At 39.1% G+C, this 27,915-nt stretch overlaps 1 protein-coding gene across 1 annotated transcript in view; it reads right to left on the reverse strand.

Annotated features, from left to right (window-relative positions):
- The window catches only part of Gap43 (growth associated protein 43), a 90,917-nt gene that overhangs the window by 17,673 nt on the left and 45,329 nt on the right, over positions 1 to 27,915 (reverse strand). Inside the window, exon 2 of the mRNA XM_005344997.2 lies at positions 25,418 to 25,988. Within this exon, the coding sequence (XP_005345054.1) occupies positions 25,418 to 25,988 (571 nt within the window). The remainder of the gene's footprint in view (positions 1 to 25,417; positions 25,989 to 27,915) is intronic.

Genomic DNA, 27,915 nt, shown 5'->3' on the forward strand with positions numbered 1-27,915 from the left:
TTACTGAAAACCATCTCTTGGTTTATTGGCACATTTTGGTTTTGACTTCTTACATTAGTTTTGTTTCCCATCTTTAATAAAGAATAGGTTATGGGTTTATCTTTGGTCCTGTAGAGCCAGACTTCCTTTTCTTGTTCCCTAATGTGACTATAATCCAAGACCCAGCTTCATATCATCTTTGCAGACTGTTTCAGACCCATTTCTCTAATGAGCTTAATGTGAACCATTAAAAGCATGCTACCACCTTAACAACACTTTTAATTATACTTATTGGTTTATTTATTTATTGTGGACATCCAAACATACATGCTCATACGCCAAAGCATGTGGATGGAGATGGGAGGACTAATTAAAAGAGTTCGTCCTCTATCTCCCCTATGTGAGTTCTGGGGACCTAATTCAGGTCATCAGGTTTAGTGACAAGTGCCTGCTGCTGGGCCATCTCCTCAGCCCAAACATCATATTCTTAATCTTTAAACAATCTTGTAAGCATATTGCTTTCTTTATCACAAAACTTTATCTTTGTATCACACTTGCCAAATTCCAGATTCTGTTGCCAAATATGTTTCTATATACTTAACTCCCCTGATAATTTTAGTCCTGTATTTAAAAGTACACTGAACATCACCTAACCATTTTCTCTATTAATACAACCAGGCTGGCCTTATCAATTTTTTTTTATAATTTCTTTCACTATACATACCTACGTCTCTTCATTCTTCTTTCCCTGGCGCACCTCCATAACTGAAGCCATAAACATGAAATTAAAAAGTACCGATAGAACACTGATGAAGTTAATGTAAAAGCTTATCACATTCAAACGAAATAGAGATCGGCCACACAACTACTGTTTGGGCACGAATCCAGGTTATGGGTGGAAGAGGGTAAACAATGTATCTGAAGTCCGTGGTTATAGGAATTGTCCAACAGTCAGTAAATAAGCAGTGGAGATTGCTGGAACACAGGAATGAGGAGGAGGCCAGTTCAGAGATATCAGAGCTAGATTATGGAAATCGATCAGTAAGCACAGAGCCTCTCTCTAATCATGTGTTTAAGAATAGTATTTCTGGCTCTGTGAGTGTGGATGGCAATAAGTCTGGGTTTGAGTCTCAAATCAGCTGGAATTTTAAAAAGAGATAAATGATATAGGGCCTGAAGTAATGCAAACTAACCAAAAGTCCAGATAGTAGAATAGTTTCCGAACTATTGGTTGGCACAAATTGATTCGATGTTGAGATAATTGTGAGAAGGTCTCTTTCAGCTACCTTAACCTAGGTATAAGAACATTCCAAAGCCAAAGACAGAACTCAGCTGAAACACATATGGTAACTTCATTGGGGAAACTTACATAGCCACAAGACAGTATGTCCAGCTGTCACTGCAGAGAGTGGCAGAGAAGACATTAACATCTGAACTAAAGTTATTACATCATAATCAGCCTTTGTTCTCAAGGGGCTAAAAACACGCACTTAAAACTGATGGATGATAATGTAACAGAGGAAAGAGATGACCAATACTCCAACTAAACTAATTCTTTGAAACTTTAGAATCTGAAACTTGGGATATAATTTGCCTTCAGAGCTAAAAGAAATGTACTGAATTTGAAAATGATAATTTTGCTGTAACAGGTTCAGATTGAGCTGTCTGTCTGATCTACACGCCTAAGTATCACTGCCAACTCCCACCTAAGGACTACGGGGAGAGGCTCTCAAACTCACACTTTTCTGAGTGGTCATAGCGATTTGTTTGAGATAGAAGTGGAAAACTTATAAAAGAAAAATCAATTTAGTGGCTTGTGTTTCCTCTGAATCTTTGTGTGTATCTGTGTGTGTGAAAGAGAGAGAGGGGTGGGGGAAAGAGAGACTGAGAAAGAGAGAGAGGAAGTTCATGTTTCACTGTGTGGATATGAAGTCATAGAACAGCCTTAGTTGTCAGTTCTCGCATTCCACTTGGTTTGAGACTGGGTGTCTCATTATTTGTCACCACTGCATACACCAGACTGCAAGTTGCTGGAGTCTGTTGATTCTGCATCCCATCTACCATAGGAGCTCACCTATGACAAGACTCACACTTCTATGACTAGCTTGATTCTGTAATCTGACCTCAGGTCTCCAACTTTTTTTTTATCCACAGAGTCATTTTCTCAGCCCTAATTCTGTTTTCTCCATTAGGTTTTGATAATCTCTGAATTCAGTGAGATATAGTAAAAATAAATAAATAAACAAATAAATAAAGTAAAATAAAAATCACCTATCACATGAAAAAAATCAAATGTTTGAGAAAAATACTTTTTATTTAAGGGAACAGTGAAATTCTATGGAGCATCAACACTTCCTGTCCAAAGACTGCCAGGAGCTTATATGTAGCTAAATGTAGCTGAGTTTATTGACAGGTGGTAACCATGAAAAAATGCACCGCAGGGAACCATGAGACATCTCAGAAGAATCAGAAATGATTTATTTGAGTTTGTGTTTGGTGAGCTGGTGATGAATTGGGAAACTGAACACTGTTCTGCACTGGGATAATGTCATGGATAGGTAATTTTATGACTGGGAACCTCAACAAATATCATCTAGAAAAACTTAATTGTTTATATAGTCAGCCTAAGGATATAACTGGCCATTTCATAGTTTGGACAATGTTTAATCTGTTTAATCTTAGATTGTGTTCAGATATGCTCTTAGCTGTCTTATATAAAGTGCCTTTGCCTAATTTTCGTGCTCTGTAAAATGTTTATATACACAGGAGAATGCTTAAAATTACCTATAAGAACCAGACCAGACCCTGGTTGTTAAGGACAGCTTTTCTCTTCCTCAAGAGAAATAAGGAAGGTTTCAACTTGACTTTTATAGATATGAGGTGTCACTTAAAGCCCTTTCTTGTATTTTCCTATAATACCAAAGACATGCAATTCCCCTGAGCCACATAGGAAGAGAAATTATATTGATCACCTGGTACCAGTGAACAATTCTGCTTTACCCCAGTGTATTAGCTGAAGACTTACCCTGAAAATGCTTTTATTGGCTTTTAAAGATGCTTATGACTCCTGGTGGACTAGTGGCACTGTTTTCTAATTTAAAATATTTTAATTAAATAAAATCCTTCATGAGGGAAAAAAAAAAGAGCAGGCGCGATCAGAGTCTGTCAGCTCAGTTGTCCTCTTCCTGAACTGATATGACAAGACAGTACATTTGGGTTTCTCACCCGCTTTCTCCCCCCCCTTCCCTTAATGGTCTGTCAAAAGGAAACTTCATCCAGCGTTGGCACTAATGCCTGTTGTAAATAAAAGGGAAATGGGAGGAAAGAAGAGGAGGGAGGAGAGGAGGGGGTGTGTTAGAATCTAGATTTGCAGTTCAATTGCAAAGCTTCTCTTTTAGTGTCTAGACACCAGCTGCCTAGTTGCCATGGAAACCCACTAACTTTGGCTGATGGGCTGAGTAGCAATGATTCTCTGGAGATCTAGTGGGAGCTTGGTGGCAGGGGGGAGACAGAGGAAGGTTGGGATAGATGGCACAGAAGGTGTTAGAACAACATGGGGCTCAATAAGGCAAACAAAAGTGTTTTGTGAAAGGGTAGCATTAACCCTGTTACAGTTGCTCTCCAACACCTTACTCATGGTGACAAGCTATAAATCTACTGTACCCAGCAGGTGTCAGGACACAGGTTGCTAGAGATGAATAGCTGAGCCAGAATGATTATATTCCCATCAACCTCCTGCCAGTGCCAAAGTACTTCTTCAGTGAGCCAGCACTTCGCTCGGTAAACAGACTCAACAGAAAATCGCCAACCAAGACGTGAGAGGGGGAAAACCCCAAGAATGGCCACCACGTTTCCAGGTAACGGCCAGTAATGTTAACTACTATTCTCTCATCTCTTGCCCTGCTTTGTGCTCTTCTCACTTCCCATTTTATATGTAAGGGTTGGTCAGTGATTTCCGTAAAAGAGGGTGATGGTGGCAACACTGAGAACTGAGTAAGGAATGATATTTTATCAGTTTAGGTCAAAGTCATTACGCACACAACTGTATTTGGTTCTCTTATTCACATTGAGTCTTCCAACCTTGGAATTCTCAGTCCACCAATTCTGCTTTATGATCAGTTCCTAGAATCCTGGTCCTTTCTGACTACAACTTCCTTTTGGATTGGAAATTCAGTTTGCAATGACACTCGCACCCTTTAGCTCTCCCATCACCCACTCTGTTCCCAATTTTCTCCCTAGTGACCTCCCTCCACTTCACTTTCTAAACACAACCACACACAAATGCTTCCACAGTCCTTTCCCCTCACAGTTCACCTGCAGTCGTACACACTAGGTTTGTTGCTCCTCTCAGCAGAAGAGCCACTGAGTTTACTGGCCTCCTTTCAGGTCTCAACTGTTTTTCAAATGGACATGAACTTAAACCTTAGATTACAATCAATTCTTATGCTTTGAGTCTGAAACATCCCTTAGAGGTTCATGTCTTGAATAGTTGTTTTCCCAGATGGTAATACTATTTCAGGAGGCTACAGAATCTTCTGGAGGTGGGGCCTTGTTTTGACTGTCAGAGCAGGGCTGGCCTGTAGTACCTGTTCCACTCTCTCTGTTTACTGGCCCACATGATATGAATAGCCGTGACCATCTGTTCCTGTTGCTGTGAATGGGGCTGCTCTCTCTGCATACTTTCCGTGCCATTATGGACTTAAACTGTCTGAATTGTGAACTCAAATCATTCTTACACTCACTGAGACATTGCTTGAAACGAAGAGTGACCTGAATACATATGTGTGCATGTGTGTGTGCATGCTTATAAGTTGCTATATGTATAATTGCATGCTGCCTTAATTCAAATACACATGCCCACACCATATGTGTGTATAGTGTGTGTGTGTGTATATATATATATATATATTCCATAGATTTTCATACAGTGGACCCATTAGAGAAATATTTAAATCATCTTTAGCTATTAGCAGCATGTAAGAAGATCCAGCATACTAAAACATCACCGTTGGATAAATGTTGAACTAATAATAATTTATGACAGAAAATTTTAATCCGCTGAAACTACTTTGAAACTTCCATGACATTGATTTGCTTATTCAACGGGAGAAAGACAGTTCATTCCTATGCAAACGTGAGTTTTACCACCTATTTTAAGTCAGGAGAGAATTCCCAGTGGTTGGGATAAAATCATACCAATGTATTATTTCATTTTCTTCTTGTGACTACATACCTGACAAGAAGCAACACAGGGAAGAAAGAATTTGTTCTGGCCTACAGTCCACCACAGAGAAGAAGGAACGGTAGCAGGAGTGTAAGGGGCTCTGGTTACCGTGTGTCCATAATCAGGAAGCAGAGAGTGAAGAGCGAGTGGTGGCGGGCTATCAAATCGTAATTCCCATCCCTGTGACCCACTTCTAGAAGAGCTCCACTTCCTAAAGGCTCCAGCAGCTTCAGACCAACTGTTCAAATGCATGGGCTGCCAGGAACATTTTACATTTATACCAAAACACTGGTTAAAATTGTTCTCTACCCTTTATATATTGTTTACCTTAGGAGAATAAGACAATGTGCCTCACCCATGGCTGGTCTCCCATGCAGAGAGAGACTTTGAAACATCGTCAAAGGCTCAAGTGCCTTGGTGCCCTATCCTGCTGAGGGCTCTCAGTCATTAGGAGGATGTTATATATAAATGATATTAATTATCAAAGAGTCTATAGAAGCAAAGGCAGATGAAGGAGAATCTGTCCAGGTAAAGAGAAGTACCTTAGTGGTAATAAGGTAATAAAACTGAGTAAGTTTTCTTCGCCACCTATGTGCTATCTTTCAGAACTGGTCTGGCTACTTTGTTTTCCTTCAAGTGATCACAACCAAAGACGTGCCTGTTATATTGTCATGTAAGTGACTTCTTCAGTCACAGAATGAAAAAAAAAATGCCATCTATAATGTCACATGTTCTTCTAGCTAGGGATATATCAATGTACAAAACAATACTAAAACAAGGAACACCTTGTCCTTATGGAGCTTATATTGCAAATAAATAATTAAAATGTATAGCATATTATATAGCTTTAAGTGAAGTTCAACCCCATAAAGGACATCTATCATTCCATGAGCCCAGAAAACATTGTGGACAAAGAGGTGGAAAGTGTGTAAAAGCTGGAATATAGGAGTGTCATGAAATGGCTGTATAACCCAGCCATTGCAGTCATGAACACAAAGTAGCAATGGATATCTGGGCAAAAGTGGGTAATTCAGCTTTAATCATGGATAGAGGGGGTGCCTGTGAGTCCATGTCCTTGACATCTATATCTTGCTCTACCACCTCTTCTTAGGACTCTCTGATTTCCATATACCATGAAGTACCAGCACTATCATATTTTGCTTAGGTCTATGGGCCAGAGAACTGTAGATGAAACGATGGTCTCTTCTCTCTGGAGATGTTTTATTAGATGTTCTGGTTACAGCTATATAAGAGTAACTAACACAGTTGATCATCAAAGGCATACATTAGAGAGAAGATGAGAGATCAGAGATCTAAGCTCTGGGGTGGCCCAAGATTGAGAAGTCAGACAAAGAAGAAGGAGTGGGGCAAGACTAGATGAAGTACTGTGTGCTGGCTGGATTTCATTAACTCTGACACAAACAAAGATATCGACATCTAGGAGGAGAGAACCTCAACTGAGGAAATATCTGTCCAGACTGACCTGTAGGCAAATCTGTGTAGCATCTTCTTGAGGGCTGATTGATGGTGGAGGACCTAGCATAGCTAGTGCCACCTCTGAGCAGGCATAAGGTGTAAGGAAGGTACCCGGATGAGCGTGGAGTAACCCAGTAAGCAATGCTCCCCTGCTGGCACCCAGAGGTACAAACTATTCTGAGAACATCTTGAGGACTCTTCTCCGCAAACACTGCAGATAGTGTGCCTGTGCTTTATCTGTTTCTTCCTGTTCCGTGTTACATACGTATCCAAACACTGGGCAAAGTTTACTTCCTGCATCCAGGTCCTTGCTTGAGATCCCATTGTGTCATCCCCCTATGATGGACTGTGATTTGTAAGGCGAACTAAATCCTCTTCTTCTCCAAGTGGCTTTTGGTCAGTTTTTTTTTTACCGTAACAGATAGGAAACTAAACCATACTGGGAGAGGACGAACAAGACCAGTTCAAAGTGTAGGAAGTGACCAGTTAACTACTAAATGCTGGGTCAAGAAGGCAAGAATTTAGAATTAACTATTGGGTTTCCCACTATGGTAGGCAATTGTGATTTGGGACAACGTGATTCTAATGGAAGTTGGAAAGATAGGTGTGGTCATTAGTAATCAAGAGAAAATAAAAGAAAGTAACCTGAAGTCTGATCATAGACAACCTCTTGTGGGAACATAAGACTCAGGAGCTAGACTGTGTGTGTGAATCTGGAACCTGCCACTTCCTAAATGTGTGGCCTTAAGCACCTCATGTGACCGACCTGTCTACACCTAAACTTTCTCTGCTATAAACCCTTCTACAGAGGGTTGTTGCGGTATGTGGGGCACACACATGGCTAGGGAGTAAATGAGACTGCCCCTTCATCCTCTAAAAGATGACTCTGCTCTCAAGTTCTATTCTAAGCCCTAGAGTCCAAAACCATAAACATTATTTAGCAACTTTGGCGACAATACTGCCAAGGCTGGTCTATTCTATCATAGTACTTTATGACATCTAACCATTGAGTCACAGCAAGAAGGTGCCATATTCCACTCTTCCATTTAACGTACTTTTTAGGTTTTTAAAAGGCAGTCTAGCAATTCTGAATAGTTTGAGTTTGAGGGTTTTTTCCCTCAAATTTCTTTATTTTTGAAAAACCCCAAAAGATTTCTTTCCTGATTATGTTGAATTTTAGTGGCGGTTTGTGAAGAACTATTCAAAATGTTAAGGCAGACATTTCCATGTTCCAAAGTCAGTTCGTCTGGCATTCTGTCAAACAGAAGTCTTTATCAACTAACACTGCAGACGTACCATAAAAATTGACATCTGTATAATGCTCCTGAAGCATTTTATGACTGTGATTACTCTATTTCTAATGCTGTATATGTTTTATTATATCAAAACCTTCCCCAATTAGAAATCCAATAAAAATATAGATAGCAATTATTAATCAAACATTAGAATAACCATTTCCTTACACATTAGATTACACAATCGTGTTGGTCCTTTTAATTTTAATCTGAGTTAAAATAAAGGAAAATAAAAGTATTAACATAAGGATTATGTAGAGGGAACAGACCAAGACCCTGATGCTGTCAGACTTACAACCCATGAAGCTTTCTGTTGCTTTAGACACTTTTGTGTCTAAGAAAGGGAACAACATTAGCCCTTATCACAGAATTGCTGAGGCTTCAACAAGATACTGTATATGCATAATTTAGCAGTTAAGGGTAGAACAAATCCATATATAATCTCTATTTTTCATCAGTGTTATATTTGCTTCCTCATTTCCCCCTGTTTTTCTGATTTGTTTTGTTTTGTTTTTGAGACAGGGCTTCTCTGTGCAGCCCTGGCTCTCCTGGAGCTCACTCTGTAGACCAGGTTTGTCTCGAACTCAGAGATTTACGTGCCTCTGCTCCCGGATTAAAGGTGTGCACCACGAAGCCCATTTGCTCTGTCAATGACTATATGTGAGGTCCTAATAAGTAAATGCCAGACCAAAGACTGAGAAGCTCGTAGCTGTCAGATATGCTTTAGATTGGTTTCACATTTTAATTAAGGCTTGGGGTAGTATCGGAAACAGAATCACTTTTTTTTTGTGAGGAATCCTCAATTAATTACAGGAGTTCAATAGACATATGGGGTGTGTACTGTGTGTAGATTTACTACTGCAGGAAGATGGCTGTCGGTGTGGAGCAGAGAAAGCAATCTCCGCCCTCCATTTCTGAGCTGCCTGCAACATCAGTAAACCCCTCGGGCTTCAGAAGATGAGCTCAAGCCTTCTGAGTGGCTGCACCCCCCAGAAGCGACAAGGGACAAATGGCTGCTGTCTCGCCACACCACAGCTCCACTTCACTGCGCTCCCACCCTCTTGCCAGCCCACCAGGCACGTGCCAACAATGAGCTGCCTGCCTCACTGGGATCCTCGTCTCCATTAATAAGCCCTGGAAGGCTGATAATTGGAGATTTGCGGAGCCTGCGGTCTTTCAATGAGACAGGTTGTTATGGAAACCGGAGGCAGACCGTCATGTACATATTATTGATCTTTTAAAGTAAAAATAAAAATGGAGCATTAGAAAGCATCGTTCCAGTTCATCTTTTCTCTTATCTCACTCAGTTCCCTTCGTTTTCTTTTAGAAGTTTGTCACCAATTTGCACACATGACAATTCTCAGCTCCTCTCTCTCTCTTTCTCTCTCTCTCTCTCTCTCTCTCTCGCGCTCGCTTTCTTTCTCAGCACTCACCCCACCCGTTTCTTAGTTACAATGAATGATTTTTCACCTCTACAGAAAAAAAAAATCAGCTGAACAGGGAACTAAAGGAACACCAAAGAGGACACTCTGAATCTAATTTAACAACAAGGCATTAATTAGATTATTTGAGACAAGCAAATCAGTCACGAATATCAATGTGCTTTCCTCACTATTAAAAATATAATAATCGAACAGAAATTAAAAACGACTCTGGAACCCCGCCCTAGTTTATTTTGGTGGCAAGATGGTCACCACCCAGGATGAATAGGGTACAATGCTCCGCGAAAGGAGTGCCCAGGGCTCAGCTAAAGATAAAGCGGGGTCAATTTCTGATCTACTTTTAAAATTAGCTGACAACATACTTGTAGTAAAAATCCAATTACCCCTCTTAGTTAATGAACACAGGCACGATGCCCAAGCGTACCTGACTGGGAGGCCTGTAAATCGCCCTAAATGAATCCCGCCTGGAGCTGCTGTGGCCCTGCATCACCAACAGTCCCTGAACTGAAAAGACCAGACCGGGGCACCATTGTTTTCCTGGTGAACTTCCCACATCAACCCAGCAGAGGGCAACAGCGTAATACTGTTCCCAACCGTGAGGCTGGCAAACCAGCAGGGACTCCAAGCAAAGCCTACAGCCCTGAGATGGAGCAGGAAGGATTTACTGTGACAAGGTCCTGCTTTGAAGTGTTTCTAAAGTTAATTTTATTTTTTTCCAGGCCTTTGTAAGGTTGTCAAAAACTAAGTTTAGAAATATTGTTTGCTGAGGTCGTGTGAGTGGATGAACTAAAATGATTATTAAATTGTGAAATGCATTGCAAAAGTGGGTTATGCCTTGCATCAACCTTATCTCTATAGGATTAGGTCTTACCTTATATATCTAAGACCTTTAACTCTACAATAAAGTAGGTCAGTCATGCTGCTTTAGCACAGTAAAAATATTTACCATTCTTTATTTTAAACCCCCAAAGCATTTTAGGGTTCACATGCTCACCGTCCCCTCCCTGACACTATACCAATGTTCCCTAACTATGTTCATTTCTTTCGCTCAGCTACCACCCACCAACACTGTAGTGGTAAATTATTTGTGTTTTAATAAACACAGCTGTCCTGAAGATCAGTGTAAAACCGCCAGACTAATTAGCCACACAGACCAGGCAGTGGTGGTACACACCTTTCATCGTACCCGTCACACTAGTTAACCACACAGGCCAGGCGGCGGTGGTGCACGCCTTTAATCCCAGCATTAGAGTAGGAGACAAGGTCTCAGTTTAGTCTCGTTCTGAGGATTAGTGGAAGCAGGATAGCCATTTTCAGTCTGAGGTAGAGGTAAGAGTCAGTGACTGTCTGCTTTGCTCTTCTGATCTTCAGGCAAGCTTTATTTATTGAAATACAAATGAACTCTCACTACACACCAGGGCATCTGAACCCCTCCTCTGCAGTTAGACTGACTGCAGTTTTCGGCCAAGCACACACTTTTACGTTGTTCTTGACCAGCTCTGAATTAGTGTCATTTGTTGCTGTTTGCTTTTGTGTTTCTTTGAGAGGCCTGACTTTGCTCCCGACCAGAATGTACCGTGAATGACAGCATTCTATTTTCCACTTCTATACGCCTGTATCCTTCATCTTGCTAGAGATCCGGGTAAATTAAACCCATTAGCAAGTGAAAACTATCTGAATGACATTGAGACGTGCTCCTTGGATGGCTTGTCTCCTCTGATCCCCACTCATTATGTGACCGTTCAAGGTGCATGCTACAAGGCACATCACCTTCTTTAGACTGCACACATGCACAACCCATCCTGTTCAAGTGCAGTGGGTTGAACATTTTTGAAAACTGGTCCCAGCTGAGTCACTGATGAAAGACTAGAATATCATCCGTATGCACACACAGTAAAACATGTTGCAAACAATTTCAGGAGATAAAAGGGCTCCCCTGAAACCCTTCACTCTTAGGTCAAGGTGATGTCTAACTTTTCCTCTATGTGTAAGCCTATAAGGTTAAAACCCAAGATGAATCCATTATACTGCTATCTACCTAGAAAGAGGATAAGCCATTCTCTCCAGATTTCCCAACTCTTTCTATCAAATCCCTAGATTGCAGTTTCTGAGGGACCAATTACAGGAAGCCTAAATTAATCCTACCATCACTACCTGATGGCCTTGGCTAACTTCCAGGCTCAATCATTACTGATAATGTAAGTACTTGGTAATGTTGCTGAGCTACAAAGTAGGCCAAATAGAATAGCCTCTGAGTCCCAGAAGACATGGCAGATCATTGTCTTTCTAGCTGACCATAGTAAATTAAGTCATAGTTGTACATTAATTTCCTTTATAACATCAGAGCATTGGAGTGAAGGAAGAAAAAGCAAATTTTCCAATAACTTCAAATAAAACAAAAAAACAGAACAAAAAGAAGTCAGTTCCTATTAAACTATTGCTATGTGTATAAATAATAAAACACATTGTAGATATGTTACATTTAATGCTGACTGGGTTCATCAATGAGACCATTTCACAATGATAAAACCTATACTGAACAATTTACGGAGCTCCTTGAGGACCATGTCTATGCTTCAGGTTCAGTTCCAAAACTCATGATCTTCCTCCTCCTTTGTCACAGACAAAGAAGAGATTTACCTAATCCTGCAGCTGTTGCAATGCTCTGTCTACTGATGCAACAACTGTTGCATAATGTATTTTTCTTTTTTAAAATGAATCCTTTACATCATTCAAATACATCACTTTTTAAATGTCATCTACTATTTACTGGATAAAATAACATCTTCTACTAACTTTTCCTTAAAATTAAACATTTTTTTGACAATTTAATACATGTATTTAGTGCAAGCACGTCACACTCATCCCCCAGACAAGTAAGTCTTTTCTTGTTTACTCTATGAAAAGATGACAATCATTTTCTTTACTTTCTCTAAAAGATCTGCTTAGAGGACCTTCTCCATATGGCAAGAGAAGAATATGATGAGAAATAATTATTTCACATATTATCAGAAGAAAGGGCTGATTTAGGGTCCACTTGACATGCAGTTCTTTACATGTGGTACCTTATTAAATACAATAACTGTATAGAGGTAGTGTTCATATTTTTATTCTATAGATAAAGAGTCTAGGGGTTGGGCAAATCATTAAATCATGAAGATTGATGCCTGGAATAGAACTCAAGCCTACCTGTGAAGTTCAGAGACTATTCCTTCGTGAGGTGTCCAGGGTAAAACTTGTTTCTAGAACTTGACTTGAAATCTGCAATATATTAAGTGTGAAAGCAGCTAATATTTAAACTTGGGGGGTATCGAAGCTCACCTCGCCTCTTCTCTTCTTACCTGGAAGCAAATAGGTGGCGACTTTTGGCTGGGTGAGGTGGAGTTGACTGGAATCAGATGCTAAAGAATTCAGACAATAGTGTGTGTGTGTGGGGGGGTGGTATTCAGAAATAGGTCATGTGAAGGAAATAGATGATTTGAAGCACTTAAAGCAAGCAATATAGATACTGGGAAAAAATGCAGTCTTTTTTAAACGTGGTGAGGACTTCAAATTTGAAAATTGAAAATATCCTTTCCTTTGCAAGCTATTTATGAAAAGAAATCTCTCCATGTAGGATATTAATCTATCAGTAGATGTCTATTGAGAGCCTCGTATGTGTTGAGCTCTCAGTACTAGGGTATTGAGAATTATGGGAAAGGATGGTGTCACTGTATTGAGGATTTAAAAGTCTAGTGATAGAGAAAGGAAACTCAGATATCAAAGAGAGATATCGTCATGTTATGCCCAAGGATGTTCTAGACAAACTAAACAGGTTGACATGGTAGAATTATGAGGCTGGCAGCTGTGTTTTTACTCAGACCAAAAGCTGGGGAAGTTCTCTCCCGGAAAATGACATTCAAACCGAGACTTAAATAGTAAGAGCCCACCCAGCCAAGAAAAAGCAAGTGCAAAGGTATCCAATGAAAACAAAACAAATCATTAGAGATAGTAAGAAAGAGAGTGTGGCTAGAGAAAGGTAAGAAAAGGGCGGTGTCAAAGAACACACCATCAGAGAGACAACCAGAAGTCAGCCCGCAGGAGGTGCTGTAGGCAAAAGTAATAATTTCAAATTCTTTCCAGCTGCCGACATAAGCACTGAAAGAGTTTCTGAAGGGTACGGATTTGGATGAGTATAAATATGGAGCTTTGGATGAGTGATCTTCAGAGCCATCTACTGGAAATTAAAAAAAAAAAATCTTGGGTCAACAAGGTGGCTCAGTGTGTTAAAGGCACTTGCTACCAAGTCTAAGGACCTAAGTTCATCCCCGAGACCCAAATGATGGAAGGGGTTCATCTGATTTCTGTGAGTGTATTTCTCCATCCCCTGCAACACACACATATACCCAAATAAATAAATGTAAGAAAAATGAAAGTGAAGAAAGCAGTTATCAGAAACACCTCAGATCTGAAGCCTGTAATTATTGAAGCTACTCCTTTATCCTACTGGGGTTTGTCATGCTATGATGTGGCTCACTAATATGATATTTAGGATGTCAATCCCTGGAGTTAAATAGGACTTGGCGCCATAGTCCACAAATGTTTCCCTTTGGGGCATCTTTTTAGGCAGACATACAAACAAGCTATCGATTGTTGGGGCTGAACAGTAGAACAAAGGTTAGGGATTTTTAAAATATTGAAACCTATTTACACTTTTCAATTTCTGTAAATCCAATTTTTGTGGATGTTTCAGTTATATAGATAAACTTTAGAGATTTATTAAGATAACATCTAAAAGAATTTTTTGTTTATATGATTCTATAGCAAGTTGGAATAGAGAATAAACTATTGCATCATCAGTTTGCAAGAGAAGCTCAGAAGTCATAGATATTGTTGCTTTATACAGCGTTGGCTATTAATGTTAGGTGAGTCACCTAAAATTTAATGGCTTATTATTTACAGAATAAGAACATTCTTGAAATATATACAATTTCTATAGTGGATTTAGCAAGAATATTTGTTTAGAAAATACACACTTCAAGACTTCAAGCCAAGAACAGAGTGGGTGGCTACATGAAAAGAATAGGTTCTGAATTTTTGGTTGAACTTAGTCATACCAAAATTCCAGTGTCTTTGGAAAATAGCCTTAAGTTCAGAATAGCAATTGTTAGTTACTACTGGTTAAAATTACAATATTCTGCCTAGGCAGTGATGGTGCACGCTTTTAAGTATATAGTGTATATATAGTATATATAGTGTAAGAATATAGTATATACCCATAAGATTATAGTATATACTTATGTGTGGTCATAATACATTCATGAGCAAATGACTTAGCATGTCTAAAATGAAAACAGATAGAGAATACAGAAAAATATTATTCTTGTTTACCTCAAAATTTCATAATTGTTCATTCCAACTCACATTCGAAGTGAATTCTGTGGAAAAGACTCTCGTAGAGAAAGGCACGTAACCCAAGTTCCAGCTAAATCTTGGCCATAATAAACATTCTTTTCCCTTTGCTAAATGGTATTCTGACACACCACATAAAACCTGATTTAACTTGGTTTTAAGAAAATGGAGGTCTCTCCCCAGGTTTTTAGGTGATCTCTAAGTGAACAATTGCACTGACCTTATATCCAGACCACCATCAATATACCACAGAAAGTAGTGCAGCAGGGAATTTCCAACAACTTTCCCTTGGGGTGAATGTGCCCGTCCAGAGCTCTGGGGTACTTCCTAAAGCTTCTATAATTAACCATATCAGTATTAAATGGACAAGAAGAAGAGAAATAAAATACTTTCATCGTTGTTTTTCTCATATTAGTTGTGGCCTTACCAACAGGAGAATGAAGCAATCAACCAGCTTAAACTCTGGGATGCTCTGCCCTTTAAATTAAAATGGACTTTTGTGCAGTGAGATTGTTGTCTGTTTTGCTGAATACATCAGAGTAATGACAAGTTGCACTTCATGGATATGGAGGAACCTATTTGATCTTCTACTCTCTTGTTTCATTGTCTGAAGGGTTCACCAGCTGTGCACAAATTCTGTCTGTAGGACTGTGGGAAAGGAAAATAGACAGCAGCGGTGGGAAAGCCTGTTTTCTCCTCTCTGTCCTAGCACTCTTGGTTCGGGAAGGCATAAGCAATTCATCCCATGGGGGCAACAGAAGGGTCAGTGGACTCTTACACACCTTTCAAAGATTACTGAGACATGTCAGAAGAAGGAACTGAGCCAAGAAACCTGGCAGGTTATTCTTTCTCTGGGTGTGCTTGTCACACACTGGCAAGAGTCACCCACAGGTCACTCCTGGGGCTGGCAAGAAATTAATCACCTGCTTAAAAACAGAGCATCCCTGCTTTTCCTCCCATTCTCAATATGTTTCTAAGCATAATGCAAAATGCCTCCCTTGGTCTAGGAAGTCCTAAATGGTTTAAATTCTGGCCACCACAGAGAGGACGTATGGTCCCAAATAACAGTAATACTTTCCAGGGAGCTTCTGTATTCTGATTCCAATTTAGTGGAGAGATCCACGGCACTGCAGATATTGTGTATAAATGAGAGACAATAACCCTTTGTTATTTAGAGTGTGTATATAAAACAGGAACATATCATAACATGGTCATCACCAAGATCTTTCGCTAGTGATTTTGAGACCCTCTGCCTGGCATTTGTGCTTTATGAAATGATAATTCACATGAGAGAACCTAAGAATGGCCTGTGCCAAGTTTGGGAGTTATAAACCAGCCTCCTGGGGCAGTTGAGGACTTCCACACGAAATCATATTATTCATTCATTCTAACTTATTCACCAAATTTGCATTGTCTGCCTGTTCGAGCCAAACCACAAGGAAAGATTCAGAGTCAAAAATCAGTTTTCCCACTGAGGGAAAATTTTAACTACCTGCTGCCAAATTAAGGCTTGAATTTAAATATTTGCAGTTTTTAAATAATTTGAATGAAAAGTAGGGTGTGATTTTTTTAAAAAAAAATCAACACTATCTTTTATATTAGATACCCATTGTTCTATCTTTTATATTAGATACCCATTGTTCTATCTTTTATATTAGATACCCATTGTTCTTTGGGACAGGAGAGGCAACTTATGTATCAAGACCTCCTGTGAACTTTCCTCTAATTAGCCCAAATCAAATTTCATTTTTAGATTCTATGTATTATGTAAATAGAGCTGCAGGGATGTCTTTGTGGTTGAAAGCGCGAATTGCTCTTACAGAGAACCCAAGTTCAGTTCCCAGCACACACATTGGTCAACTAAACCACCACTAACTCAAGTCCTAGGAGCCCCCTTGAACTTCTAAAGGTACTAGCACTTGCATACATATACCTACACAAAGTCATGTAACTAAAAAAATATTTTTCATTCATAAATTGTATAAATGGTCTTAGTTATGGTTTGCATTTCCATTGTAGATTCAGGGGGAAGAAAGAAGAAAAAAAAATCCATTGCTCTCAAAGAAACAGAAAGCTGGTTCTGGAATTATTGCCACTACTGGACAGAGAACAAAAGAAGTGTGTGATTTATTCATTGTTCTTCCAGATATTCTGACAGCCTAAATTTTTGGGCAGATATATCCGTATATTTTGAGAGAGAGGGAGAGAGAGATATTGGTGGTGGTGGTAGTATGAGTGTGAGTGTGAGTGTGTGTGTGTGTGTGTGTGTGTGTGTATGTTGCGTTGACAGAAGGGTGTACCACTGGCATGGATACAGAACTTCAGCATATTTAAATTTGTTCTTCATTTGCTCATACCCCATATAAAAAAGACTATACTGACTATAAATATGTTCATCTCTAGGTTTTCCAAAACACACTTGTATCATGCATCGATATGGGGTGATCTGGGGGGGGGAGCTTTTTGGTTTCTCTTTCTGATTAAAAAACTTGTTTTGGGGTAGAAAAGGCTAGCCTTCAGAAATGATTTCCCTGTTCATGTGCCACTTATGAGGAGCCCCTATAGTGATCACAGTTTATAAGAAAGGGCAAATATCCTTTCTTGTGTATGTTTTGTATCTGAATATATGGCAAAGACTTGAGATTTCCTCCCAAACAAGGTGGGGTGAGAAGAATAAGCCGAAGTATTTTCTCTTTCACAGTTTCTTAATTTGTGGCTTGAAAACTGAAAACAGGTTTGAGAACTGTTGAGCAATCACATATATTATGTTTTTCTTATGTTATCTTTTACATGGATGATTGATACTGCCTAATTGCAAATGCTGAGGACTGCTAGCCAATTTCATCAATGTTAAATGACCTATTACAGAGAATACATCTTTTAAGGAATTAGAAGAAAATAATATTATGTCTTTCTATATTATGTGTCTTATCTGCTTGCAAAACTTTCCAAAGCTCATTAGACATCAGTTGCATGTGTTCTTTTTCTGAGCAAGACAGATTCCAATGCTCTAAGTTACTGCAATTGCTTAACGTTTCACTGACTGTGTTCACTGTGACCGACACCCTACAGCAACACCTTTGGGGTAGGAGGGAGGTTTTCTGGTTCATAGTTTCTAATGGCCCATTTCATAGTCATTGGGAGCCACACACTTGGTTATGTGTCTTGACAGTAGAAGTGTGCAGCAGGGTAATTGCTTCACGGTAGACAGGAAGCAGAAAAAAGGGGTTGCCAGCACTCGGATGGCTTTTCCAGCCCCATTCCTTCTTTCCAGTCCCCACCATCAGGATGGTTTCTTCCTCCCAGCAGTTGATTCATTTTTGAGTCACCCTAAGAGATACACCCAAATGTATACCTTGCCAATCCTCTAGTGATTATAAATACAATCAAGCTGACAATAAAAACCAGTATAATTCCTTAATGAAATGAAGTGGATATAATATTGCATAAATAATGAATTAAGTCTAGGAAGAAAGGGAGTAAACTATTGACAACAAAATATAGTCAACATAGTTCTAGTTTTCTATCATAGAGTCTGGGTATAAGATACGAGCATATTGGGAATCATCATTTCAAAGTCTTTATTTCTAATTTCAAGTATAATAAAGAGTTAAAAGTGCCTTCCATTTTGGTTGTTTGTTGAAATTCAAGTATGACTACAAAGTTTCTTAAAATTGACTTCCTAGATTCTTTCCCTTCTATCTAACCTTCTGTCTTCTCTACTCCTTGCCCCAAATCTACAGTCTAGTATAAATAAGGAAGGAAAACATAAAACTGGCCAGGCTTGGGGAAGAAGCCATTTGCCCACATTTTAAATGTATCTCTTTGGTCTAATGTTTGCCTTTTCTAGAAGGCAGAGAAAACCTAATCAAAGATACTTTACAGGATATCAAAACTAAGTTTAAAGTACAGAACAGCGAGCTTGAAAGATCAGTGAAACCTGATTATGAATTCATCTCATAATTTGATGCTGTATGCCATCTATTACACTAAAACCATAGAGAGATCAACCAAGTATAACCTTTAAGGTGGATCTTTTTAGGACACATGCTATTCATCACCCATAAGAAGACAATTTGTAAATGTTCTTTGAAGGAACCCCCAAATAAATATTTACTTAAAAAGCCAAGATTTGCTCCTGTGAAATCAACATCTGGTATTTTGAAGAAGACTAAAGTGAAAAGCTTTTCTATTCTATGAATCAGAATGAGTCATTATTGTTATTTTCCGATTTAGTCAGTTTCTCAACATATAAAACTAATGCCTTTTCTACATCTGTATTTATGCTGTAAGCCATCTCATCTTGAGACATCTTTAAGGCCACCGTTTTTAGAGCCTGGAGCAGCTCCACTGTTTCCTTCTTTCCTCCATTCATGTTTGGCTCTAGGAAGCGTTCAGAGTGTAATGAAGCCATGGCTGTGGGAAGGGAGTGAGTGATGAGCAATCAGTGCTGTCTACTACGTCAGACTGAACACTCTGTTTCATCTCCATGGTTAGCTAAATGAGCTCTCAGGGTAACTCTTGCTGCTCATGTTTCTTTTCGTAAGAATCCTGAGATGGTGTGCATATATGTGCACACACATGTTTGCAGAATAAAAACCAAAGTCTTTTATTAATGCCTACTTATACCTGAAAATATTCTATGTTACTTATCTTATTATATATTCTCTTTTCAGTGCCAAATGTTATATGACACTTTTAAAATTAAAGCACTGATATGCATGCCTTTCTTGCTAGCTTCTTTTGTTAAATGATAGCAATAATTTTACATGAACAATGGAAGAAGGCATAAAGGCCTCAACAATATGTTCCAAGATTCTAAAATTTGTTTCTTAATCTTCTTATTTGGCTTCTTTTTTTGTAAACTATGAAAATAGACCTTGCACTCCAATTTGTGCTTTCTAGAAAGTTTGTTAGCAGTCTGGTCCTAGATAGTATAAAGGCAGTGGATCATTTACAAACATACATACTGGGGAAAGCAGTGTAGTCTAAATGGGTATCTAAAAAGGATCTGATTCAGAGAAGCTAAATTTAGGTTGGGCACATCTTAATTGTAAAGAAAGTAATAAGCAGCCAACAAATAGCTAAAATTTTCAATTTGTAATTCTCACTTTTTCCAGGCATATCTGATGATACCAGCAATACTATTCTGAACCACTTCAACTGATCTTTGTAACCCACCTGGCTCTAACAAAGGGGGTGCTTCTGTTACATACAAACTTTAGGATCAAAATTAGTTTACTATTTCTCATAATCCTGGGGTGATGGAGCTGAGAGAAAATTGATCAGGATTATGAGGGCTACTGGATGCCTCCCTGTAAGTGTGGTCACTAATAATTCCCACCAACACCATGGAGCACCCAACTATACAAAGAAGGAAGACATTCTTAGGTTAGACCAGTTATTTGGGTCCTTAGGCATCTTTCTTCTCTTTTCCTTCCAGAATAGCATCTGCCTGTGCATATATAAGGGTTCAGCGTGTAAGGGTCAGGCTTTCTGGTTTGATGCTTGCTAGACATGTACTCTTTTCTGAAGATAGCCAAAAGAGCAGTGGATCTAGAGGAGAGAGGAGGTGGAGGATCCAGCAAGGAGTGGAGGAAAAGGGAGCTGCATTAGGGATGTATTGCATTAAAGAAGAATAAATAATAAGAAAATATTTAAGTAGCTCTCTTAATCTCTTAACCTCAGATTTCTCTCATGTAAAGGAGGAAAGGAAATAATGTTAATGTATACCACAGAGTGGTTACGGTGATTCAATGGGATACTTACCATGCAACATTTATCATAGGGCCTGGCTCTTAAAAAATTGTTTATTGAAGGTTGTGTACTGTTGAGACCAGACCTTCCATCACTTCATTTCAGCATACTTTCCCCTGCCTACCTTAGAGGTTTGTGGAACAGAACATGCCCCAGAAATGTCCTGGTTGGGACTTCAAAGGAACAATCCGAAACTACTCAACTACTAAAATTAAAAAAGAGAGAGAGAGAGAGAGAGAGAGAGAGAGAGATGAGATTGAACATTTTATCTTTGAAAACTGCTTAGCTATGCAAAGATAGATTGAGAGAGATATCAGTTTGACTCTCCTATGTTAGTGACTGTCTGTGGGGAGAATACCATTGCCTTCAGACTATAAAAATAGAAAAGAAAATATTAACAAACGCAAGTGGATTGTTGTCAAGTAAAGTCAATAAAAATGACTACTCTAGCAATATAAAAGTGTTCCATAAAAGCTTAATAATCAACTGTATTTAAGCAGTGTACCACTGAGTACGCTGACAGGGTGCTCATGTTTTATAAACAACATTTATGGACTTTCACAATTCAAAATTTCAGTCTTTATGAGTTGTATATAAATCTGGGAAGTGACTGAAGCCACATTTTAAAGCTAAACCTCTTCTGAGGCACCCTGCCAAACATGCATGGATACCCAGGGGAAATCCCACTCCTAACACACAGCCTGGGGAGACTAGCTTGTCCCTTAGACAGCTAAAGAGTGGGATGGAGCTAAAAAAAAAGAATAGGGCTTCAAGAAACAGAAGGAATTTGTCTAAATCTGTAAATGTAGGCTTGGTGTTTCATTTTCTTACACATCAGAAAGTATCTATTTTCATCTGTTTTGTTTGCTCATAATTTAGCTACTGGTATATGCATGATACAATGCTTTTTAATAGCATGGGTTAAACTTTTCTGTGTTCCTAATCAGTGTTGATAATCCCACCACTTTGAAAGGTGTAATGAGATTAGAATAAAGTGTAGGGCTAGCAAGATGGCTCAGTGGGTAGAGTCACGTGCCACCAAGCCTGCTGACTTGAATCTGATTCCCAGGACCCTCATGGTGGAAGGAGAGAACCGGCTCCTGCAAGTCATCCTTTGACCACCATGTGGCAATGCCCAGCACTCATTTAACAAACAAGAGACCATAATTTTTAAATTAAAATAAATAAATGTAATTTAACCTAATCAACACCCAGAATACTTAGGTGACTCAAAATTATATTTCCTATTTCATCTGTTCCATGCTTTCTGTCAACAACCCAGGCAATATCATTGGTTGATAGCCTCCTACATTGGTAACATTACTAATACTATATCAGCACAAATTTTGGAGTCCTCTTTGAGGAAAATTCATTGGCAGCACTGAAGATAAGGGACACAGAGATCTCCATCATTGAAAGTCAATGTGCATGCTTCCTGCACAGCACAAAACTCCAAGGACAATCTGATTAAAGGATGTTCGAAGGTTCTCCCCTTGTCAATGTCCTACAGGTATTCCAATATCCTATTTCCAATAAAGGAATCATCTTTCTACAAAGTGGTCCAAAGCATACTGGGTGTTAATCATGTGCAAACAGAAAGAGAAATATATAGTTAGGAAACTAAGAAAAACAGTGAAAGATTAATATTATTGCAAGTGGTGCTCACTAATAACAAAGCAATGAACAGCAGAAGACATAGGTAAGTAATATATTTAAAGTTTACCAGTACTTTCCATGTGTATAAAGCCATGATCCAAGTTGATTTGAAAATTTTATCTTATTTTCTAAGATTACCTCCTAGGATTAATTTGACCCCTGCCTCTACTGTACATAACTAGCTTACCTCTTCATGCCTCGTTAGGTAGCCATGGAAACTTTAACCACCCCTGGTAGCTGTCCATTTCCAAATAGTACAGTCAGACTGAAAATACTCTGCTATTTTAACCAGGGTTAGAATGAAACTCGGTGAGGGGGGCGGAAATATGAGGAAGAGCCTCTTGGAACTAATAGCATATGATAGATCTCCTTGTCACCTTTAGTTTCTGAGATTCCATGAGATTCACCATGACTGAATAATTTGTGCTTGTCACATTCAGCAAGCCAAGTTGATAGAATTCAGTCTAAAAAAGTCACAAGCTACATTTCAGAGTCTACCTGAGATAAAAGTATCAATCCAAAGCTAAGATCCAATAGACCTAAAGTTATCCCATGTCTTTGTGTCTATTCTCCAAACTTCAGAAATCTCCACTTAAAATATGACCTGAGGTATCCAAATACATCATCTACTCTCTCCTGAATTACCTTCATGCTGAACTTCATCTATACTCTCAATAACTTTTCAGTGCACATTATACAGTCTCTTTAGTTCAGATATTTTTTCATCTGGAATTTGAAAAGCTTAAGACAAAGTATGATCTCTACCTACATTCAGCGACTAGACACATTTTGAATTAAATAATTAGAATTTGCAAAGTTATAAGAGGAACCTTATAACATAGGTAAAAGCATACTACCTATAAATTAAGTCTGGTCAATTTTTAGTCTTCTAATACTTGACATTTATTGAATACTAAAACATTATAATCAGTCATTTCAATTAATCAAAGCTTAAATAAGAAAATGAAGTTCCATGTCTATACTTAAAAATATGTATCTGATTTTTCATTGATTCACCAATTTCTTTCTATAAAACCAAACAAAAGAATATATATATGAATATAATTACCACTGTGTCTTTGTGTCTATACCCCTAAACTTTAAAACTCCCAGTTTATGATCTTGGGCTATCAAACATGTCATGAACTTGAAAGCATGATTGGCTTCGAAGAGTTACAGAACGACACTCTAGATATCTGCTAAGTGATTCCCAGACATCTTATCTGAGGCTTAACTCTAAGTTGAAAGAAAAGAAATCAAGACACTTTTATTGAAAGAACTGAAACCAAGGCCCTAGTCCCATAACTTGCTGTTCCTGGGAAAATAAGTCACTGGTAAAAAGAATCAAGATTTATTTGGAATGCAAGAGTATGCTGATAACTAGGGTAATTATTGCACTGTAGAGGTTTATAGAATATCGGGGCTAAGATAAAAAAATATTCCTAAGAAACTACAAAATAATCATCTGTCATGTTTTAGTATCCAGGCAAATATTCAATGATTCAATGATTGCCTTCCCAATCTGAAGGTCAGAAGTTTTATCATTCCTAGGTTAGTCTCATAATCTTGTCTCATAAACTTCCCCAAGACAGTGGTCTGGCCTAAATGTAGATCCTTAGTGTGTGGGATATAAAGTTATAAAGGGGCAAGGCAGCCCAGTTAAACTGGTCTAAAAGTAACTTTATCTCTAAAGACCTTTGGAATTGAGGTACAATGGTTAATCTTGATTGTCAGTTTGATGAGAGTCATCTAGGAGATCAGTAAAGCATACCTCAGAGTGTATGTGTGTCCATGAAAGGGATTCCAGGGAGGATCACATTCAGAAGGCTTTGTCTAATCAATAGTTTCTTCCACTGATGGACTCAGACTTTAACTGCTAGTGAAGTTAAGGAGGTCTATTTGAAGAAAATATGTGTATGCCTTTGAAGAGTATACCTCATCTATGGATTTATCTGTCTGTTTGTCTGTTTGTCCATCCGTCAGTCTATCCACTATGTATCCATCCATCATTTATCTATCTATCATCCAACTATCATCTATCACTTATCTATTTATCTATTAACAATCCATCCATCCATCTATCCATCTATCTCTATCCCCCATCTTTCTCGTCATAACTACCACAAGGTACAAAATTCTGCTCTGCCATATTCTGTTTTATCATAGGCCCATGACAACAGAGAAACCCCATCATTGACCCAAACACTTGAAGCTGTGTGACAAAATCTTCTTTTCCTTAAGTTGTTTTTCTTGTATAATAATCACAGTGATGAAGGCAACATAAAAGGTATTCTTGGTTACACCAAACTAGTGAAAGACATTGGAGACATCACATTGTGGATATGCTGGAGTGAGGGACAGAACCAACTTCCAGGTAGGAAAGTGGATTAGATTTGTCTTACTCTTAGGATGTTATTTTCCAATTCTGTGCAGGCTCTTTGGGCCATCATAATAAAAACATTCCAACTTCTAAGCTCCAAACTGAAGAGGATCCAGTACCTTTTCATATTCACAGCCAACTCTCAATTAGTTATGCATAGGAGAGTTGTGTGTTTGATAATAAAATGATAATTTATGTATTTGCGGTTTTTTTCCTTTGTTTTTGGCAAGACCAACTGACTTATTTTCCTAATTGTGTCTGACCCTAATTAGTGTCATAGCTAACATTCTCCGGTGCATACACAGATGAACACATACCATTCACCAACTGGTGATGGGTGGAATGCCCAAAAACACTTTGTAGGATAAGGAAAGGAGAGATGAGATTATATTTTTGTTGCTGGCAGTTCACACACTAGATAATCAATAAAGAGTTGGCTGTATTTATAGGAGGCTCTTCCTAGAGCCAAATAATCACATTAGCTAATTCCCACCCATGAAATAAATGTAGTCTCAGTAATTACTTATTAAACTAAGTCTATCAGCATACAGCACATTTTCTTTTAACTGGGATTATCAAGCTTGACTGTTTATATCAATCCAATTAAGATAATTGTCTGACTCTCCAGTACTGGCTGCCATGTAATTCTTTCTCAGTTTTCTCTCAGGCTTATAGATTTGGGGGAATTCAGCATAACTTTCGCGATATCCAGACAGTTGTCTAGACAGTTCCTCCTGGACGGTGGGAGTAGTCTGGCTCCTGACTTAATGTCCCTGGTGCATCACGCCCATGGCCCCACCCTTGCCACAGTACCCACCTTTCTCTTCCTCGGCTTGGCTGCTTTCAGCAGTCTCCGTTGGAGGCTGGGCCGCCTTGGTGGCAGCATCCTCTGCAGCAGGAGTGGTGGCAGCAGCATCAGTGACAGCAGCAGGCACGTCGGCTTGTTTAGGCTCCTCCTTGGCAGGGCCCTCTTCGGCCTTGGAGGACGGCGAGTTATCAGTGGTAGCTTTAGCGGCACTTTCTGTCTCCGCTGAACCGGCCTTCTCCTCCGAGGGAGCCACATCCCCTTCACCTTTCTTCTCCTCAGAAGGCGCATCTCCTGCCTTGCTGGGCTCGTCAGCCTTGGGGCTGGTGGCTGGGGCTGCATAGGTAGCAGCAGGGCCGTCTCCCTCCTTCTTCTCCACACCATCAGCAACGGGAGCATCATCTTTCTTCTCGTTTGCCTCGGCCTCGGCAGCTGGTGCATCGCCCTTCTTCTCGCCTTTGAGCTTTTTCCTTGTTATGTGTCCACGGAAGCTAGCCTGAATTTTGGTCGCAGCCTTATGAGCCTTATCTTCCGGTTTGACACCATCTTGCTCAATCTTTTGGTCCTCATCATTCTTTTCAACCTTTGTGGACAAAAGAGGGACAAAAAGGAAATCTCAGAGGGTGTTCTTTTCCTTCAAATCGCGACATTGGATAGCTATTGAGTGATTCACTCTGGGCTAAACACTTTACTGGGGGGTTAAGAGAAATTAAAAATCATCAGAGACATTTCTCCAGCCACTCCTCTGCTCTTGGAGAGATGGTTTAGCTGTATAACCCTGCCTGGCCTGGAGCATGAACTTCTTCCTTCTCAGCATCCCTGTTCAGGAATTACAGACTTGATTACGGACCAAATATTACCATCCTTCTGACCTCCAAGAATCATAGGCATTAGAAGGATGTGCTGGAGTAGCCCTGCAATTCCAGAACTCAAGAAGCTGAAGTAAGAAGATTGCGGCAAATTCAAGGCAGCCTGGACTACATAGTGAGTTCCGGGCTAGCCTAGGCTACAATGTGAGACACACATCTCTACTTTAAGCAAAAAGTAAGCAAATAAACAAAATCACTGATGTTCACTTGTATGTATTTCCTTTCTCAAGTCAATGTTATTCTATAAAGCAATTAGTACAAGCCCAGTTTTAGATGTAACTTGGTTACACAAATCATATTTGCCCTAGATTTCCATAAAAGGGACCTCAAAGATGTTGGGTTCTCAGGATTACTGAAGACTCTAAAACTTAACAACTTAAGAAATATTATTCAATAACCCATTCATCTACCTCCCCTAAGCTTCCAAGCATAATCAGAAAATTAATATACTCAAGGAAAGAAGCATGCTAAATATTTCAATAGTAAATCCCATCAGGGTTTTGTACAAAATATAAATGAATTCCAGGGCTTTGAGGAATTCAGAATGCGATGATTCATGATGCTTGTGACCAGCTGCTTAACTATCTCAGTGCGTGGCCCAACACTGACGATGAACATACTAGGCCTTCAAAATCAGAATGTAGAAAATAGTCATTATTGGTGAGTTTTAAAAGGTGAGAAAATTTGTTTTGATTGTTTAAAAAAAATTAGCCCAAATCAAATATGGCCACAATCAGTTTTTATGATCATAAATAAAGCATCTTAATAGTGCAGGCATGAAATTAAAATGTAAACTATCTTATCTTTTGACAATAACATTTATGGTCTTACATGTGCTACTAATGACCTTTTTCTATTTGGAAATTCAATCAAAAGGTAGGAACAAAAGGTATAGACATGAAAAGGAATGAGTAAGTCAGCACACAAAATTCTGCATCATATTGAAGTTAACCATGGTACTCCGACACACATACACACACACATACATACATATTTATATATACATACACATATATACATATTTTATTTGACAGTTTTATTCACTTATATAATGAATTTTACTTCTTTTTGCACACCCTCTACTGCTCTCTCATCACTCCCCTCCTTCACTTGTCAAACACTTCTTCCCAAGAAGTCACACTCCCGGTTTCATATCCTCCTTTTTTAAGTGTGGCCCACTGAATTTAGAGTTGCTTGCATGAACACAGGTGGGAAATTATTTGCTGGAGCACAGGCAGCCTATCAGAGGCTGTACCCCTGAAGAAAATGACACTCACATCCTCTCCCAGCAACTGTTAACAGCACACAGACCCACAGGAAGGAGTAGAGTTTCACAGGCCCTCCTCACTGAAGATGAAATGTTGAGGGGCCCAATCACGTGCAGACTGTGTCACAGCGAGTTCATGAAGACGATGGCTAAGTTTTGAGCATCTAGCTTTTGCTCACATTTGTGAGCGCTGTTCTAGGTGCTGTGAGTTATGGCAGTAAGCAGTATAGCTACTTGTTCTCAAAAAAATAATAATAAAAGCGGTTATTGTGTGCTGTCTTATGCTTGGTGCTAATCTGCCCTTGGCTTTGAGTTTGACCTTTGTTTTAGTTTGGGAAGAAAGCCACAGTGGTCAACACACAGTATGTTTTTCC

This window comes from Microtus ochrogaster, chromosome 2, assembly GCF_000317375.1.
Source record: "Microtus ochrogaster isolate Prairie Vole_2 chromosome 2, MicOch1.0, whole genome shotgun sequence".
NCBI lineage: Eukaryota > Metazoa > Chordata > Mammalia > Rodentia > Cricetidae > Microtus > Microtus ochrogaster.